The 18,523-nt window shown below is 39.4% G+C and overlaps 1 protein-coding gene across 1 annotated transcript in view; it reads right to left on the reverse strand.

Moving 5' to 3' along the window:
* Window positions 1–11,836: 11,836 nt before the first annotated feature.
* Window positions 11,837–18,523, reverse strand: part of FBXO15 (F-box protein 15) — a 69,320-nt gene continuing 62,633 nt past the window's right edge. The window contains exons 10-11 of the mRNA XM_018566754.1: window positions 17,679–17,948; window positions 11,837–11,861 (exon numbers count right to left, since the gene is read on the reverse strand). Of these exons, the coding sequence (XP_018422256.1) occupies window positions 11,847–11,861; window positions 17,679–17,948 (285 nt within the window). The 3' untranslated portion in view covers window positions 11,837–11,846. The remainder of the gene's footprint in view (window positions 11,862–17,678; window positions 17,949–18,523) is intronic.

Raw genomic sequence — 18,523 nt, forward strand, 5'->3', positions numbered from 1 at the left:
GGGTCAAAAGAGGAGAGTAACAAGTGTGATGGAGGGTCTGGCACATGAATAGGGGAAGATGACTGCACAGTGGCGATCTGATCCCGAATTGTATCTATTTTGTTTTTGAAGTGAATGGCAATGTCCTGGGCAGTGAGTGAGTTAGTGGGTGGTGGTGGTGGAGGACGAAGTAGAGAGTTAAAAGTAGAAAAGAGTTGGCGAGGTGTGGATGAGAGTTTGTTAATGAGAGTGACAAAATAAGTCTGTTTGGCAGCACGGAGGGAGGAGTTATATTTTAGGAGGGCAGCTTTGTACAGGGTGAAGTCTTGCAGGGATCTAGTTTTTCGCCACAGTCGTTCAAGATTGCGGCTATGTCTCTTGAGATTTTTGGTTTCATCAGTTTGCCATGGTTGTAGTGGACGTGGTCTAAGTCTGCGAGTAGTGAGGGGAGCCAAGGTGTCTAGAGAGGATGAAAGTGAACAGTTGTAGACAGAAATAGCCAGGTCAGGGCAGGATAGGGGTGAGATTTTGTCATAGAGGTAGTCAGTAGCAGAGTAGAGAAGAGAAGGGTCGAGGTGGTGAAGGTTTTTCCGGGTGACAATGTGCCGTGTAGGGGGGTTCAGGGTTGGGGATAGGGTGAGGGTGAAACTGATAAGGTTGTGGTCTGAGAGGGGGAAAGGGGTGTTGGAGAGGTTGCAAGGAGGGAATAGGTGAGAGAAAACAAGGAGTAGGAGTGTCTGACCATTGGGTTAGATCAAAAGAAGAGGTTAGGTTAAGAAATTGAGCAGTTATCCAGTCATGTGCAGATAATTGGATAACTGAAGTCAATCTTCACACATTTTTTTGTGTGAACATTCTCAAATCCATTAGTAAATCAGTTTCACTATCTCCAAGGCTGCTAGATATTTTACTCTTCGGTCCCCCCGAGACTGCTCAACATTTTCAGACTAAAAATGGATTGCCAACTTAAAGAGGAACATTACCCATATCTTTAAAACGATAACAAAGGCACCTTTAGAAATGTTCAGTAATGATAATCTACAAACAGATACGTATAGGTAATTGCCGGCTTTTTATTTTTTGCATGCCTTATTTTTCTTGTCTTCCCCATTCTTCTTACAGTGGTCATTTGAACTAAGGTCAGGTTACTAGAACTCCCTTTACTTCCTGGAACTCTGGCACATGTGACTTGGACATGTGACCATGCACATCATCTCAGGGGAGAAAAACGCCTTTCCCTGAGATCTCCTGAGATTACATATGAGAGTTCCCAGCAATGCTCTGCTGATGTAACCTTCCCAGGATGCAATGCGTGGGCACGATTACATCATTTGTGCCAAAGTGGACCAGGAAGTAAAAAATATATGTTTGTTTAGTTAATGAATGTAAGATGATTTCATATCAGCATGCAGAGCTGTTTGCTGATGTAATTTTTAGTCAAAGGGGGTAAAAATCCAATTTAAAGTGATAAAGGCTTCCAAGCATACATTTGTAATGGGTAGTTGTTTTGCCCATTCTGGGTCAAGTGACAGAGTCTCTTGCTAGCCCACCCACTTCTTGACCTTCTTATAAGCACCTTAGAGCTTCCCTGATATCCCCCAAGCACTCATGAGAGTATGTCACATACTCATACCTGGGTTTTGTGCTGCATGTGACAGAGGAAGAAGCAGCAGGGAGAACAGCAAAGGTGACCTGGATCAGGGGTGGACTAGCAAGAGACTGTCACTCGAATGTGCAAACAGCCTTTATGTTCAGACATGGAGTCTAGCAATGACTCTCAGCTGCACCATTCTGATACATTTTGCAGCAAATTCTGATATTCTTTCTGCATTTCCAATCACAACATAGGTTTGAATCTGATTGGGAATGTAAGAAACCTCTGAGAACTACCATTCTTTATGTTAGAAAATTGTGGAGCTCAAATATTGATGATCACATAGAAAGCAATAATAGTTACTTTGAAATCATGTATATACATTCAGCCTAAACGTATTAGGCCTCAGTTCCATAAAAAAAACTTTTTTATAATTTTTTATACCTAAATAAAAATATTAGCTTGTTTAAAAATAACTCCCCATTGAGCAATATTCTGTTCCCATGTGGTTAATATTTGGGTACAAATATCTAGGTATAGAAATCTTATTATAATAGAAAACTCATAGAAGAGAGTCCTGAAAAGTCTCCTAAAGAGTGCGACATGTATTGTTCAAGCCACTTAGGCAATATACCAAAAATGAAAAGTGTTCACTTTTGGCCTGCAACATAGAAATAGAACACAATACATGAGAGGAATATGCCCCTATTTTGTTTTTTTCAGAAAAAGTGTATTGTATGTTGTGGAACTGGGTGAGAGGGAAAATGCAAACAGATGCCTTCAGCATTGTTGTGTCTTACCTAGGCATTAAAGCAAAACAATGGCAAACGCACTCATCAATTTGTAACCAGCTTTACAGCAAGGTGCACATGGAAGGGCCTTATACAGTACAACAGCAAAAAGTTTCCCAGCACACTCACCAGCCAGCATGCAAAAAAACTTGTCTCACCGCTAAGGTTAAAAACAGAGGTTTAGATACACGTCTCTGCAGAAAATGTGAAAGCCTCACCACCTCACCACGGCACCTCTATATAGTGCGGTTCTAACTCTAAACTATGAGAGTCTCCATCTTGGAGCACATGTGGCAAAAGATAAAATTGGGTGCAGCGTTGTCAGGAGGAAGCCCAACCTCTGTTGTGATGTGCGGGGTCCCTTGTGCGTCCCTGTGCCTTTAAAAGGAGGTTGGGCTTCCTCCTGACAAACCTGCACCCAATATCTTTTGTCACATGTGCTCCTAGATGGAGACTCTCATAGATTAGAGTTAGGACCGCACTATGTAGAGGTGCCTTGGCGAGGCGGTGCGGCTTTCACATTTTCTGCAGAAGACGTGTATCTAAACCTCTGCTTTTAACCTTAGCGGTGAGACAAGTTTTTTTGCATGCTGGCTGGTGAGTGTGCTGGGAAACTTTTTGCTTACATAGGCATTGAACTCAAAATCTCTACAATGTAGTTATTTTCTCCAGTCATGACCACTACCCAAGCAACCTGCCGGATACACTTGCCCTAGCAGTTCCTTAACATCCTTGACTTAAGACACAAGATGGCTGCTGGTTGCATATAAAAAAAAATATATACGAGCAATATTTAATATTTACCAAACTAAAAAAAAAGATATGCTTTTTGAATTGTATTTTTTAGCAGCTCTGTCTTTAATTAAAAAAATAAACATATACACAACACACTATCATTTCCTTTTACGCTAGATCACCAATGTATTGGATGGCGTTTTTACTGTTGCTTTTTTTCCTTGCTTGGAATCATTTATTGCAGATATTTGCAAATATTATCTTAACCAATAAAATATTTGCTGAATCAGTTAAAAATCTACATGGTCAGAAAGAAATAGACATTTGGAACCAGTCATCTAAATTTATCAGCTACCTATCTTAATTCATTGAAAGCCCTTGTGACAACTCTGGCTACAGCAGCTGTGCATTGTCTGACCAATGTTCTGATTTGGACTTTGACATATTACTGATTCCCCTGATGTTCCTGTTTATGTATTCATGTTGCTGGCTCAGACTTTACCCTGATCTCTGTGAACTTTGTCAGCTACACATAAAAGCCCTGCTTTCATTCCATTCCTTCCTGTTGCAACTAGTGAAATGAGCCTATGAGTTAAACCACAGAAGTGTCAGGCATAAAATTCAAACCCCCTTGAGCAGAATCCATGGTGAAGGATCCCTTCTCTGTAACAAAGAAGTTATAAAATGTTAAATGTATGTTCTCACACAGTAACAGATATCCGCAATATTTTTCTTAGCTTACTGTGTTAACATTTCCACTAAAACCTCTTCTGTGTTCTCTCCCATCTCCTCCTATTTGCTCTTCTTCTGTTTCTACAGGCACTTATCTTATGATCTAGCTCATCCCGCTGATCATCAGCTTGTTTCAGATTAATTTTCTTCTCCTTCTGCCCCCGTTCCTCTTCATTTATTACTGTCATTCACAAATTTCTCTTCCCTCCATAAACTCTTTCTGCATGATCTACTTATGATCTCATTATTGTGATGAGATCTCTTCTGCATAATTTCTCATGTATCTTTTCTTCTGGTTGCCTTTTTTGTTTTAGTAAAACAGGTCATATTATGAAGCTATCAGAAATATGCTTTAAATAAGAAACAGAACTAGTTACCCAGCAATTTAGCAACTGTTACTTCCACTTACAACAAAGGCAGGAAATACTGTACATTTACAGGTTAGAATGACTAATCCAGATTGTCTACCACTTGAAGACATAGACTAAGTTATAGAAGGGTTCAAATGAAGAAGTTTGGACTGGAGTTTGTTTTATCAATGATAATAAAACCTCCTTTATTTAACTCATTTAGACAATTCCTAAAAGAAAGATCTTACCCCCAAAGGAGAAGACTCAGTGTGAATGTAATCATGAAAACACATTTAAAAAGCTTGTATGTTAAAACACACTTTTTTGTGCAGCCAAACCACTTATTGTGGGCCCAGCAAAGCCAGGTACAATAAATATCAAAACTTTGAGTACCGTGCACGTGTAGTTAGAAAACCCCTGTGTTTAGTCTCTGCCCACACTATTAAAATTTTAGGCAGGCATGACATCCCAGTACTAAGTGGCCCGCAGCCAGATAACAAGTCGGGCACACGTTCACGGACCACGTGCCCGACTTGCGGGAGCAGCTACACGGTCTGCATCTATGATGGATGCAGACCGCAGAGCTGCTGCTGTCAGCTCCGGCAGGAGCTCTGTCAGTTCTGAGCTCCAGGCGAATGATGATCATTAGTAAGGTCTGCACTAGACCTTACTAATCACCACTAGATAACCAGGGAACGATGATGTGCCTGCTCCCTGCTCGGATGAAAGCAAGTGAGGGGGCTTGGAAGGAAAGGAGGGAGGGGGACTTTATTAATATGTGTGCTGGGGGCTTTGGAGGGAGGGGAGTATTAAATGTGTGCGGGGGGCTTGGAAGAGGGGGGGGCTTAGTGTATTATGTGTGGGGGCGGTGTATTATTTTATTTGTGCAGGGGGATGTATTTTTGTGTGTGTGTGTGTATTAGGCCCCTTTCACAAATATATTTCAGGTGCGATTGGGGATTCCTGTGTCACAAACTTGCGTTTTCCTGCAGCAGGAATCCCTAATTTGGCGTTTACATGCAGCAACTGTCACCCATTCAAGTTGATGATCAGGTGACAGCTGCTGCATGTACACGCCTGCATACCGCATGTAATTGTATGTGATATGATTACATGCAGTTACAAAAACAATCACTATCCCTGGATACACAATCGTGTATCCAGGGAAGGTGACAGATTCCTAACTGCATGTAATCCTTTTACATATGGTTACATGCGGTGTGCAGGTGTTTACATGCAGCAGCTGTCACCCGATCATTAATTTGAATGGGTGACAGTTGCAGCTTGTAACATGTGCATACATTAACACTGGTACCGTATATAGTAGCGGCCCCCACGGGACTAAAAAATGTGTCTAGTGGCCCCCGACTAAATTGAGTTTGAGACCCCTGCTTTATAGTCACAGATACCAGTCCAGTAAAAACTTGGCAAAACAGAGGTACATTTATTTATGTGAGTTACAAACTATATACAGATGCTGCACAGTGCTCCAAAGTAAATAAATAAAACTTAAAACAAAACCTAGCTATGTCTCAGATCTAATTACACACCAGCAGTCCAAAATAACAGGCTGCACAAGCATAATGTTTGTCAGCCTTGAAATACACAGTGTCACACTTCATGTTAAATTGCCAACAAGGAGAGATATACTCCTGGGGTGGACTTTGTGGTTTCAGAATGTATTAGACAGCATTGTGGATGACATGTAAATTGCAAACCAGATCTCTCCAGGGTCTCTGCTGCCCACCTTGGCACAATATATATTGGGTAACAAGTATATTGTCCAGAGATCCAGATAATTGGACCTAATAAATGTGAAACCCTATGCAGTGTCTTATTTATATACAGGATTTATATAGTGGCAACAATTTACGCAGCACTTTTCAAAATAAAGAGAGACAGTACATTTAAAATACAATTCCATACCACAGGATTAGGATGCCCCTGCTTGCGAGAACTTACAATCTAAAAGGAGGGACAAGTGATACAAAAAGTAATAACTGTAAGGGATGAGCTGATTGGGGGAATAGATGGGATAGGCTTCCCTAGAAAGATGAGCTTTCAGAGATCACCTAATGGCAGACAGAGTAAAAGATAGCAGGACAGATTGGGGCTGGGAGGTCCAGAGGATGGGAGAGTCTCTGGATAAATCCTGGAATTGAGCATGGGAGGTGACTAAGGAGCAAGGGAGCAGGAGGTCTTGGGATGAGTGAAGCAGATATTTTGAGATGAGGTTAGTGATTTGGCAGAGGGTAGAGTTGAAGATGGCTTTGTATGTTGTTGGTATTAAGAATTTGATACATTGGGCTATTGGAAGCCAGTGGAGAGATTGGCAGAGAGGGTGGCAGCTACTGAATGGTTGGTAAGCAAGATGAGTCTAACAGCTGCATTCATAGTAAACTGGAGAGGCATGGCTTGTGTATGGGTGGCCAACAAAAAGGGAGTTGCAATAGTTGAGGTGAGAGATGATAGTGAATTAGTAGCTTTGTGGTGTCATTTGTTAAGAACAAGCAAATTGTGCAAATGTTACAGAGGTTAAGATGACAAGATTTGGACAGAAATTGGATGTGGGGCCTGAAGGAGTGATCAGAGTCTACGATTAAGCCTAGCACCATGGCATGTGTGGAGGTACTGATAGTTGTGCTATTGATTTCGATGGAGAAGTTGGGGGAGGGTACACAGGGGAGATGGTATCAGTTTTTAAAAGATTGGGTTTATGGAAGTGGTTCACACTGGTATTTCAGTTCCTGATTGGTCAAATAGCCAGCTCTATGTTCCCTCGCGGCATCGCTGGTTAAAGGAAATCTCCCTCTGACCGGAAGTTCCGGTACTCGTTTACATACTCTGTATCGATACGGATACTGGTATCGGTGCATCCCTAGTTGGCTCTGATGTAGCAGCAGGGGCACAATACACAAATATGTTTCCTGTAAGGATATTCTAGTTTACCTTGCACGTTGTTTTTCACAACATAAATTAATGTGCTCACATTCCTAAAGCATCATCTTTCAGCAAATGCACTGTTGATTATTTTTTCCTGATTCCTTGCCTGTCTTTTGCCAAAATGCTGTACTGAACGGGAAAATATATTTAAATTTTCACATACAGTGGTTTGCCATCGTAATGACTTTGATTACATTATCTTTAATACATGACCTTTAAATAATGGCATGCCATTCCACAGGTTAGTACAAATGATTACAATAGGGCTTTAAAAAGACACTTTGCCAAAGAAATAAGGGATGCAAAAAAGAAAATAAACACCTTGAAGCCTATGTTTAGGTTCTTAATACTTGGCCCAGCTACAAAACCCCCAATTTTTATTATTTCATAATTTAGTCTATTTAACTTATTCAAAGTCACTTTTAGCATTTATATCCATAAATTCAGCACTTTCAGATTCAGATTTTTTTTTGCCCCGTTCTGTTTTTTATTCAAATGTGCCACATGCTGTGACTTTTAAGAGAAATAAAACAGGAGAGTAAAATAAGGACTAGTATGGTACTACAAAAGTGGTACACATAAATACTTGTAATAAATGCCCTTTTTTCATACTTTATGTAAGTGTTCCAGTTTTGTGCCAATCCACCAGATTTAGCCGTTTTTCTAAAATCCAACCCTTAGGAACACGTTTTAAACGCTACATTACTGTTCTTCTAGTTTGCCAGCCTATATACAACTTCTTTATAAACCCCTGGAAAAAATTACGGGTAAACCTATTTATTTTCAAAATGCAGCGCAATTTGTTTTAAATTGCCCTAATTCAAATGCAGGTATGACAATTTGGCATATGCAGTATAAATAATATTAACCAGTTTTCAAACCCTCTCTCTTGTTTGAAGCTCTTGTGTTTTGACAAGTCTGCTTTTTATTTATGCAGATTCTTAATTCAAGAAAAATAACATATGCTGTGCTGGAAACAGCATCCCTGTATTGATCGTCAGTCAGTGTATTACATAGAACATAAATCATTCTCTTTCTCGGCACTCTCTAAATCAGCAGTGCATCCTCACTAGTACACATTTGTAAGTATACAGATGACCATTCTTAGCTTTTTTTTTCTGCCTTAACCCATAAGGACTCTTGTTCAGTGAGAACCGCAATGTCTAAGCTACATGCAAGATCATTGACTGCCCAGTACAAGAGCTGCTCCACAAGTTCTTGAACCTCACTATGAAGAAAAACTCCTGTAAAAATATAGTGGGGCTATTTTTGCACACAGTCCCCTTGAAGAAGTTTTGCACACTTTTTCCAGCAGTGCTAAAACTATTTGAATCCCGTCAATTAAAACAATTTGTGAAGGGTTACTCAATTCGTTCTTAATGTATCAATAATGCCACCGTCCTCCTAATATGAATTCCAGACAAGTTCTCTTTTAGATAAGAGACTTAAAAGTAGTTTAAAGGAACAGGATCAGTTGAGTAGATGGAATTTTGAAGCAGTTTAACCCAATATGCTCAGAGGCCACCACACCAACTGATGACACTATTTATGCTTCAAATTCTGTTAATGTCGTAATGTTGTTATAGTATGTCCTGGTGATGAATATTACCCAACTCCTTGTGTTACATGGCTTTACTGTAGCATAACCAGGCAAGGTCCAAGATCTGCTGGGTAAGCTGCACACAGTAGGACTTGTGACAGGGTGTGCCTTGCAGCAGCAGAGAATGTTATATGCTATCTCCTGGTGATAGTTTAGCCACGGATGAATTTACCATTAGGCACAGTAGGCTTGTGCCTACAGGTGGCGGGGATAAAAGAGGCAGCTTTACACGGTCTAGTTATTTTCCATAGTTTTTCCCCATCATCAGTAGAAATAGAGTCAAGTTCCATGGGTGTCATCTGCTGTGAAAATTGTGGGTGGGGTATTATATGAAATATAAGATATACTGGCAAAAGAAGTACAATTATATATGGCAAATCCATGGTCTTTTTATCTGGCCAATTCTATACCTGTCTATTTAAATGAGATCAGAAGGCTGCAGTCTTTCTTTGTGCTCTGATGTAGTTTGTTGGGTAGCAAACAAAACATGTCAGCATTCCTCTACCCAGCTGCTACTATTATACTACTGGCTGGCTCCTATGGGGTCACCTGGGTATACAAGACACCCTTTTAGAGGTTGCTGCATACAATGATCATCATGGTGCCTGCATTACTGCACCAAAGATTAGTGAGCGGGCTGAGTGCCTGAAGCATAACATGTTTGTACATTATGAGCTGTGTTGTGTAACTGTGAATCTGTGAATACAGAATCTATTTGGTGGATGCGGAGTGTAAGAGTGGTTTATACTGTTTGCAACAAATGGTTACAACAATTACTAGCAGCTTGTTTTCAGTATATAATGGAACTTTCTGTTTAGGTTTAGTCCACACAGTCGGTCTCCTAAAACGCTGTTGAGTTTTACATATTGTCAGACTGCAGCACATCACTAATTTGACCTCAGTTCCACCAATATACGCAAAAGAGAATTTCAATGTTTAGTTCATAATCAACATTCAATATTTGGGACACTGACTTTAATACTTAATAATATCATTTTTCATCCTAGCTTTAAATTTAGGAAGTTTAAAAATAATCACTAATAAATAATGATTAGTCTCTGAAAGCCATTAGAAAGATAACTGCCCATGCAATTGTGCATTAATTCAACCTGAACTCAAAAAGTGAAGATATGCCATATTATAATCATAATCTAGAAATGTTAATTGTGCACAAGCAGTAGGCTAAACCTTTTTTTCGTGACCGATTCCTGAAAAAAAACGGTGTACTTCCTGTGCCTTGAGCTTCATAGCTGGATCTACTTGATTCTGCTTTATCCATTTTGGGGATTTGTACTAGCTGCACCACTTCTGCTGCCTGCTAAAAATGTTCCTACCAGTCATCAGAGCATCAGGGGCAGTTTTTAAACAAGGAAACAAAGTCCTGCCTCTACTAAGATGGTTGCCTCAACACAGTAAGACATAGGGCAGAAGAAAGGCAATGCAGGTCAGTAATGGGGAATTAAATCAGCTGCATGGAGCCTATAGTCAATATCGATGACTAGACATTTTTTCTCTCCTTGCCTTTTTTTTTCCGGCAAAGCTTCCAAAGTTCCAGTCCTCAGTAATGGGGAAAAGATCAGATGGAGGGAACCTATAGTCAATACTGGTGACTAGGGCCTTTTCCCTCTGCATGCCTTTCTGGGAAAAGCTTCCATAGTTCAAGTCCTAAGTAAAGGGACAAAGGTCAGTTGGAGGGAGCCTGTAATCAATACTGATATTAGCAACCACAGTACAGGTGGAAGGTCAGCTGTAATGAGCCTACAGGCAATACTGTTTACTAGTCCATAGCTTAAGTTTTCCTGAGGTGAAGGTTAATAATAGTATAAAAACAGTTTCTTTGCTAGCACATGCTTTATTTTTTCGATCACATTGCCATATACTGTACAGCTTACTATACACTGTACTGTATCAAGAAGTCAAACAATAATGCTATAAGTAAAACGGAAAAGCCAATCAAAATAATGGAGGTGAAATATTTCTTCACCTTAATCTTTTTTTTCTTATTAGAACAGTCAATAAGGACCCATTTAAACACCATAGGTGCTGTGTTAATTGCACAATACCATGTGATTAATGCACACTAATACACAGTACACTTAGTGTATGATACTGCATGCGAGGTGTATTGCAATTCATTTGAATGACACCCAAATGCACCTCCCGCCACCGTGCACTGCAAAGCACAGTACCACTATACCTTGCAGTTTAAAAAAGCTCACTGTGAAACATGATTTTGCCGTATAGCATCCAGGAGGTTCATTGGGATATCATTCAAATATATAGCAATGGAATGCACCTAGCACACGGTAACACACGCCAGCGTGTGTTAAGTGAACGGTATTGTGTGATTAACTCAACTCTATAGTGTGAATAGGCCGTTAAACAAATCTAAGAAAAACATTTAAGGAACAATTGCATCCTAAGTACTAAGACAAAACAAAATACCACAGAAAACCAGTTTCAAAAAGCTTAATAGTTACCTATACCTAAATGTTTAATGCTCAAAGGGACGCAATCATCCAACAATTATTCCAGTCATTAACATGTACCCAGTACAGAACCAAGTTAACAACAAAGTTCTATCATTTTTAGTATATCAAAGATTAAAGATACCCTTTACTCCATTAGAGAAAACAGCCGCCAAAAGGCCTGTGTTGATGGGGTTTTTTTTGCTTCAAGCAGGTTTTTTATTCCCATACCAGTCTATGGAATGTAAAATCCACTTGAAGCAGGTCAAAAGAAGGTCAACTGCAGGTCGAATGCACATGTAAAACAAAACAGACTAAACAAACTAAATGTCAAACTGATGCCACCACCAAAAGCCTAAACCCGGGCCCTAATTTAGGCACTGTACTTGCAGCTGCTGTTCTTCAACACTGCAGAGAATGAAAGGCATCTTGATATACCCATTCATGTAGTACTCTTTTATGAAAACAGTTTTCATGTCTATCACATTTACCCCTAATATTTTATCTTTTTTCTAAGACACTGACATACATAAGCTGGTATTTTGTACAATAGAGATATACATCATGTGTGTAAAACTCTTCATTTTTTCTTCTTGAAACACCAATGCATTTAAATACTTGAGGCGATGGATATCCTTTCATTAGTTTTCTGCTTCAGTTAGGTGAATCCTAAAAGTATTAGAAATAAATAAGTCAATCAATGTACTGTTTTTAACTCATAATGAGCTGCTTTTCAAAAATCAAAGCTGAAATCAAAGTGTCAATAACTTTTCACTGCAATTAGCCTAAAGGTAATTATGTTATGGCTAACCCTCATCTATATAGCCAAAGAAAAATATAGGCTGAGTTATAGGACCAGTGTTTAGAAACCCATAACTGCAACAACCAATGTGCTGAGATTTAGGTGATACAGGACCATCACAAAATAAGAAACTAATGGGTAATACAAAGCACTGTCATCTACCAAATCCAGAAGGATTGCGTTTCCGTGGATTAAAATATGTAAAATCACTAATATGTGTATAGTAAGTTAACTGGAAATAAAAGACAACTAAAACATCTACAATAACTGAAATGAAGAATAAATTGGGAGTAGGACATTGTGGGCAATTATCAAATGTCTGCCTTAATCTTTTATAATGATTTCGGAAAGGTAATGAGAGTGTGATCTGAAATAATTCCAATTTTTGTGGGAGTGCAAAAGCACTGGAGATTTCATTTCAATTAACTACCTATGTATGGGTGCTATCTAGTCATAATAAATTGCCCATTTTTTTTAAAAGGTCCCAATAAATGTAATTCTATTTTCCTCAACATAGATAAGTTATAGAATTTTTCTAGTGCATGAAAGGTACCAGCTGTACAGCCTCGTAATATAACCAATGATTAGGAACACCTGAACCATTTTTCAAAGCAGGCTTATATATAAAAGATCACGTCAAACACATGTTTTTCAATTATTCAAGCAAGCTTATTTGAACCTGATTGAGCTGAGCTCAATCTCAGCTCAATAGAAAATGGGAAGAGACTAAGGCCTCATTCACACTGCCGTACAATACGCTGCGTATATGTGCGTATTGTCCCATATGCAAATAAACTGCTCTATACACATAGCTGCGTATGGAGCCGTATATTTGCATAGTGTAAAGATGCGCAAAAACAGAATGGACCCAAGATGCGTCCAGGCAGCGTATTTCAGCGTATTTTACGCACGTACAGTTCAATAAAATTTCTATTACAAATGATGCATTCTGGGATTGCATATAGTACACGTAAATACGTGCATATGTGCGTATATATACGCAATATACAATTTTGCTCTTCCATGTGTGCATGAGGCCCAAAACACAAAATTAATGTTTTGCAAGAATAGCTATGCATATAGCTGGAATCCCACCAAGCCATGAAATACAGCGAATAGACCGATGCCTAATAAACTGCCTAAATAACTGTCACCAATGAGCAAAATATAAAACATGGTTAGTTGTAAGAAAACATTGAAAAAATAAAATGTGTGCTCTCTCATGGTGGTAGTAGATCCCAGAAAAGCCCATTAGCAGCACTTGCAGGCAGGTGGCTGACCTGTGTCTGGGAGAATAAAAAGGTAAAAGGTAGGGATGTCCAGATACCAGTTCAGATACCAGTGCCGATACTTGGCATTTTCACGAGAACTACCAGGGTTGCAGCGGGGACCGGGCTCTGGCGCTCCACCACTGTCCTGAAATCATTAGTCTGTATTGTTTTAGAAAAACTGTCACATGACAAACAAAAATGTATCGGTACTGGTATCGGCGCATCCCTTTATTTATAAAAATGCATTAAAATAGAAATGTACAAATCCCAGGAGCTCCGTATGCTCCTTAAAAATGACAGCTGCCTCCTAACTTTTGAATTTTTCTCTAGTCTAGTCCTCGAGCTGGAAAAGTATCTGTACTTGTACGGAGTACATTACTTGGTATCTGAACATCCCTAGTAAAAGGTTTGTTGGCCACTATACTACTGCCTGTGCCATTCACCACTGGTGGGGTTAAAAAGAAGCCAGCTCCCAAAGCCTCTCCACAACGCATTTCTGATACAAGTGACAAAAAATGAAGATATGGGGAAGGGCAGGCAGCCTATACCTATAGGATTCAACACATAACATTCTGCTGACTGCCCTTACCCCCGACTGTAGAATTTTCTCTACTCCATTTTCTGCTGCCTGCTTTTCCCTCTGCTTTGTGGAAGGGTGGGCAGCCTTTTTAATTTTTTCATAGGGACAAAGTGGTGTAAATGCCTAGGACTTGTCAAGTTGAAATAGTGCTCGTGCCCATGTTTGCTAAATAAACAAATGAATAAATGTAAATCTGTACAAAAAAAAAAACCTTACCTACCTATGCTTCTGACTTTCTAAAAAATAAATGTAATAGAAGCATTGGCAGTAGGGGAGATAAATACATTGTACTTTTGTGCACACAACTTCACAACTACCCCACAAGTATGAGTTGTTGCGCTGCAAACAAGGCTGCTTTGCCTGTGTAAACAAGTGTACACTGCCAAACCCTGAAAACAAGGCCACAGTAAAGAAAGCTAAAATATACCTTCATAAAATAAAAATTCTGATTTGGGGAAGGATGGGCAGCCTACTGCTGGATGACTGTAAACTTAATTTTGACTGCTGCCTGCCCTTCCCCCTGGCCATAAGATTTCCACTTCTATTTGCTGCTGCTGCCTGACTTTCCCCGTGTTGTGTATGTGGGCATACGTTTTGACTCCAGCACCATCAGGAAATGAAGCAAAGACTTTCTTTGCATCACCTTCTCACCTTCTCAAAGTGCCACATTTTGGACTCCCAATGCGATGGTGGCGGTAGATTCCCCAATCTTACCCTTGTATCAGGAAGGGGGGAAATGTCCCCCATAAAGCTGCCCCAAATTTCCTCCTCCGCATTGCCAGCACCCCAAAGGTGCCCACACACCTTACGATAATCGCGGGAAATCGTACGATTATCGTAAGGTGTGTGGGAGCCGTGCGACCTCTGCTACTGTAAGGTCGCACGACTTTTATCTTAGGAACATGTTCGAAAACCCACCGAGAATCGTGCGATTTTCGGCGGGTGTGTAGCATGTTAGTAAGATAAAAGCCGGACGGACCAATGTTCGCAAGCGGGCCTCATCGCAAGTACGGTCTGCCCAAGATAGGCAGATCGTACGTTTTTTCAATTACCTTACAACCATCGCAACACAAAAGTCTTGCGATGGTTGTAAGGTGTGTGCCCAGCCCAACACTCCTCCTCACCTAAGGTTTGTGGAGCAGCCCTGCAGAGTACTGGTGCAAAGTAATGTGTTTTCTCAGGTGCTGTCTCTGGTGCTGTCAGTAACAAAAACAGTTCCCTACAGCTTTTAGTTCTGGGTGCGGCTGCTACTTCAATTCAGGCCTATTACCACTGAATACAAAACTAAAAAAAAACCTATGAAACATGCATATATGTGATGCCAGAATACGGTGTCCCTAACACTGACCGTGAGAAATGTACTGTTTTTTAACACCACAAGCATTTTAAAGGCATCTCCAAAGCATGTAACTGTAAGGATCCCTGTTTTTTTCTATATCCCCCTCCAAGTTACATAAAAATAAAAATGAGGACCTTCATTTCAGTGCACATAACTCTTTTTTTTAATTTTCTTTGCATTGGTACATGTTCCCCATGCACTTTGCTTGACATTCTATCCATTTGCCTTGAATTCGGCCAGAATTGGTTATCAAAATTCAACCCCATCCATAGACGTCATTGGGATTCAGATTAAAGTTTGCAATTTTAGTACTTTACAATAGGTTCTACGAATGGCCCAGAAACAGATCTACTAATCTTTACTGGGAAAATAGCCACTACCAGAAGTGAGAGAAAATGCTGCAACGGGAACTACTCCATTCACAATGTACTAAAAATTGGATTTTAATCACTGCTTGTGTGCCCGTTCCATTAATTTCCCCCTTTTCACTTCCACTTTTGGTTGGCCAATAACAAAATTAATTATTTCAATGTTTTTTTTTTAGGGAGTGATAATTGTGCCTTCCATAAACCAAAATGAAGAAGATCTAAATAATCAAAAATTTCGTACAAGAACATTATTGTCTTATTTCACTAATTATATTGTCTATAGCTTTAGAAAAAAAAACATTAAAAAATTAAATATGTAAAGTATACTTCAATAAAGCGATCCCACCACAAACATCAAAATCTGGCAAAGAAAACATTTAAATTGGCTCCAATATGTTGTTTTCATTTTTCTGTGTCCTTGAGAGGGTTCTCCACACCTGTATTTGGAAGGCAGGAGAGCAAAAAGTTCTTGTTAGTGGGGTGGACTGTGGTGTTTACAAAAGGGCTTCTAGAAGCTTTAGGGCTTCTAGAACTTCTTTCTGTAAAGTTACGGTTGTGTTAACCAGCCATACTGTCATGCATGGTGTATTGTTTTCAATATGGTCTATTCCCACTGATGCATTGTGCTGATACAAAAAAATAAAAATTTTAATGCTGCATTTTCTGGGTTCCTTGTGGTTTTCTATCCAAATCTATTAAAAGAGGTCCTTAAAAAAATGCACAAATTAGGCTGAAAATTAAAGCAATGTATGATACTGCACTTAATCTAAAAGGGAAATTCCTAGTTAGTGTAGCAGTGCTGCTGTACACTTAATTATGAGATGTTTCTTGTTACTCATTCTCATTTCTGACAAGAAATAAAAAGGTGGAAAAATAAGAGATTGGGTCTATAAAAAGACATATCAAGTATTTCTACTAGCTTTGGTCTGAAAGATGAGAAGCTTGAAGATAATGGACCTTGGGGTGGGAAATGATGAAAGCTTAGGCTTCACAGCTATATCAGCTCTGTCAGCATGACATCAGAAGAAGTCTATGGCTGGCAATTTATGGTGCAGGAAGCAATTCAAAAAGCTCAGTAGATTCTTACCAAAATAGACAGGGTTTTTAATGTGTATCTTTTATTGCCTATGTCTGCTGTTCATGTCTTCATAAAACAATGAATGGCATCAAAACAATAAAATTTCCAATAATACTGAAATTCTTTACAGGTTACACCCAGATCCTCATATGTTTGTGGTGAAATGGTTGACAGTTTTCTTGCTGCCATTGTTATCGCAATATAATGTGGAGTCAGGCTGATTTTTGCTGCTTAAAAGGAAAACTATGAGGTGATTGATTTACACTCATCCTCATAGATAGAGCTGACGTGCGACATTGGAACTGTCACACTCCGGCTCTATTTATCGGGCAGTGAACACATACCGTCGCTCGCTCACTTTCAGATCATCTCCCTACAGAGAGCGGTGACCGTCAGTCACTGCTCCCCGCAGGGATTCCCCCCCCCCCCTCTCCGATCCTCCAGCTCTGACTAGAGGAACAGATGGGGAGGGGGTGGGCACAGCTGACTCTGCCTCTAGATAGGCAGAGCCCGCTGTCAATCAGCCAGCTGGGTGAATCTCGACAGTATTATCAGGATCCGTTATATACTGAGCTTTGGGTCACGGGAAGAGGTTATTATATTTCCTCCCGTGACCCTAAAGAGAACTATGGGATAAAAAGGTTACCCCATAGTTCTTTTTTAAGATCACAAAAAATTACATAAGCATGTTTTTTTAAGGCAGACATGAGCTAGGCCTTCAAACTGTGATCCAAGTCAAGGCCAAATATGTGCCCCCACATATGTTTAGTGAGTATTTTTTATTTAAAAGAACTATGGTGACTACACATTCCATTAGAAAAACTGAGCAACAGGCAGACCTAAATGCTAATTGAATTACAGCTCGCAATACGATTCGTGTCATTTGCTAATTTAAACAGCTCTGCTAAATATACTTTCCTGTTTAAAATTAACCGAGAGGCCGCAACTAAATTATGAAACAATATGACCAATTTGATACTAATGCACTTTTGTAAATGAAGATATTTTCCATATGCTATGTATATAAACAAAAAACGTATTTGCTTACAGTGTAGTTTGTTCCAAAGTAGCTGTTCAACTTTTCTGTGTTTAAGAGCAAGACCAAGTTTATTATGAAATACTCCTCTGTCTCTCTCATCCAGTTAAGTTCAGCACACAGCTTCCCCATAGAGTCTTTGTATTCAAAGTGAAAGCTTTTTCCCATGAAGTCATAAAGGGTCTCTGAGCATTTGCTTTCTTGTAGCTGTACAGGAGCACAGAAGCACCAATACGGAGTTTCCAACGCATCCAAAACGGTGACATCCATCATGAAACAGTTCTGCAGAAGAAGGTAATTTTTAGAAAGTGATATACTGTATATAATAAAAACAGTTTGAAAAATACATTTCTTAAGTTAGTTATAAAAAAATATATAAAATCAATTATCTAGCCCTATTAAATATATGTATATTCAGCATTACCTAAAGCATATCTAACCCTAAGAACATAAATGTAATATATTGCAGATTACCAGTCCTCTAGATGTAAAGATTGCCTTAGTTTCCTTTTTTCAGGCTTTTTTTCCTTTATTTTCACCTGGTGATTTTGTCAGGCTACACACTTCTTAGGGTGACAATGCTAACGCACTCTACTGTATCTATGAAGCAGCAGTGTAGTCATCATAGGCTTATTTTCTGATGTAAAATGCAACCACCTCACCCATTTCTCATCTCTATTAGAGAGCGAGGAATTGTTTTGTAGTTCACAGAAGATAGCTAGACTTGGCTTTTCTAGCAGAATCATCAGGAATATTTATATACTCACAGAAAATTTGCTTAGCCAAACAAATAAAAGAAAACGAATGGAGCCACCATATTTAAGAAATGGTAAGCTGCAATATATATATATATATAT

The sequence above is a fragment of the Nanorana parkeri genome, unplaced genomic scaffold (genome assembly GCF_000935625.1).
Source record: "Nanorana parkeri isolate BGI_ZX_2015 unplaced genomic scaffold, ASM93562v1 scaffold972, whole genome shotgun sequence".
Lineage (NCBI taxonomy): Eukaryota > Metazoa > Chordata > Amphibia > Anura > Dicroglossidae > Nanorana > Nanorana parkeri.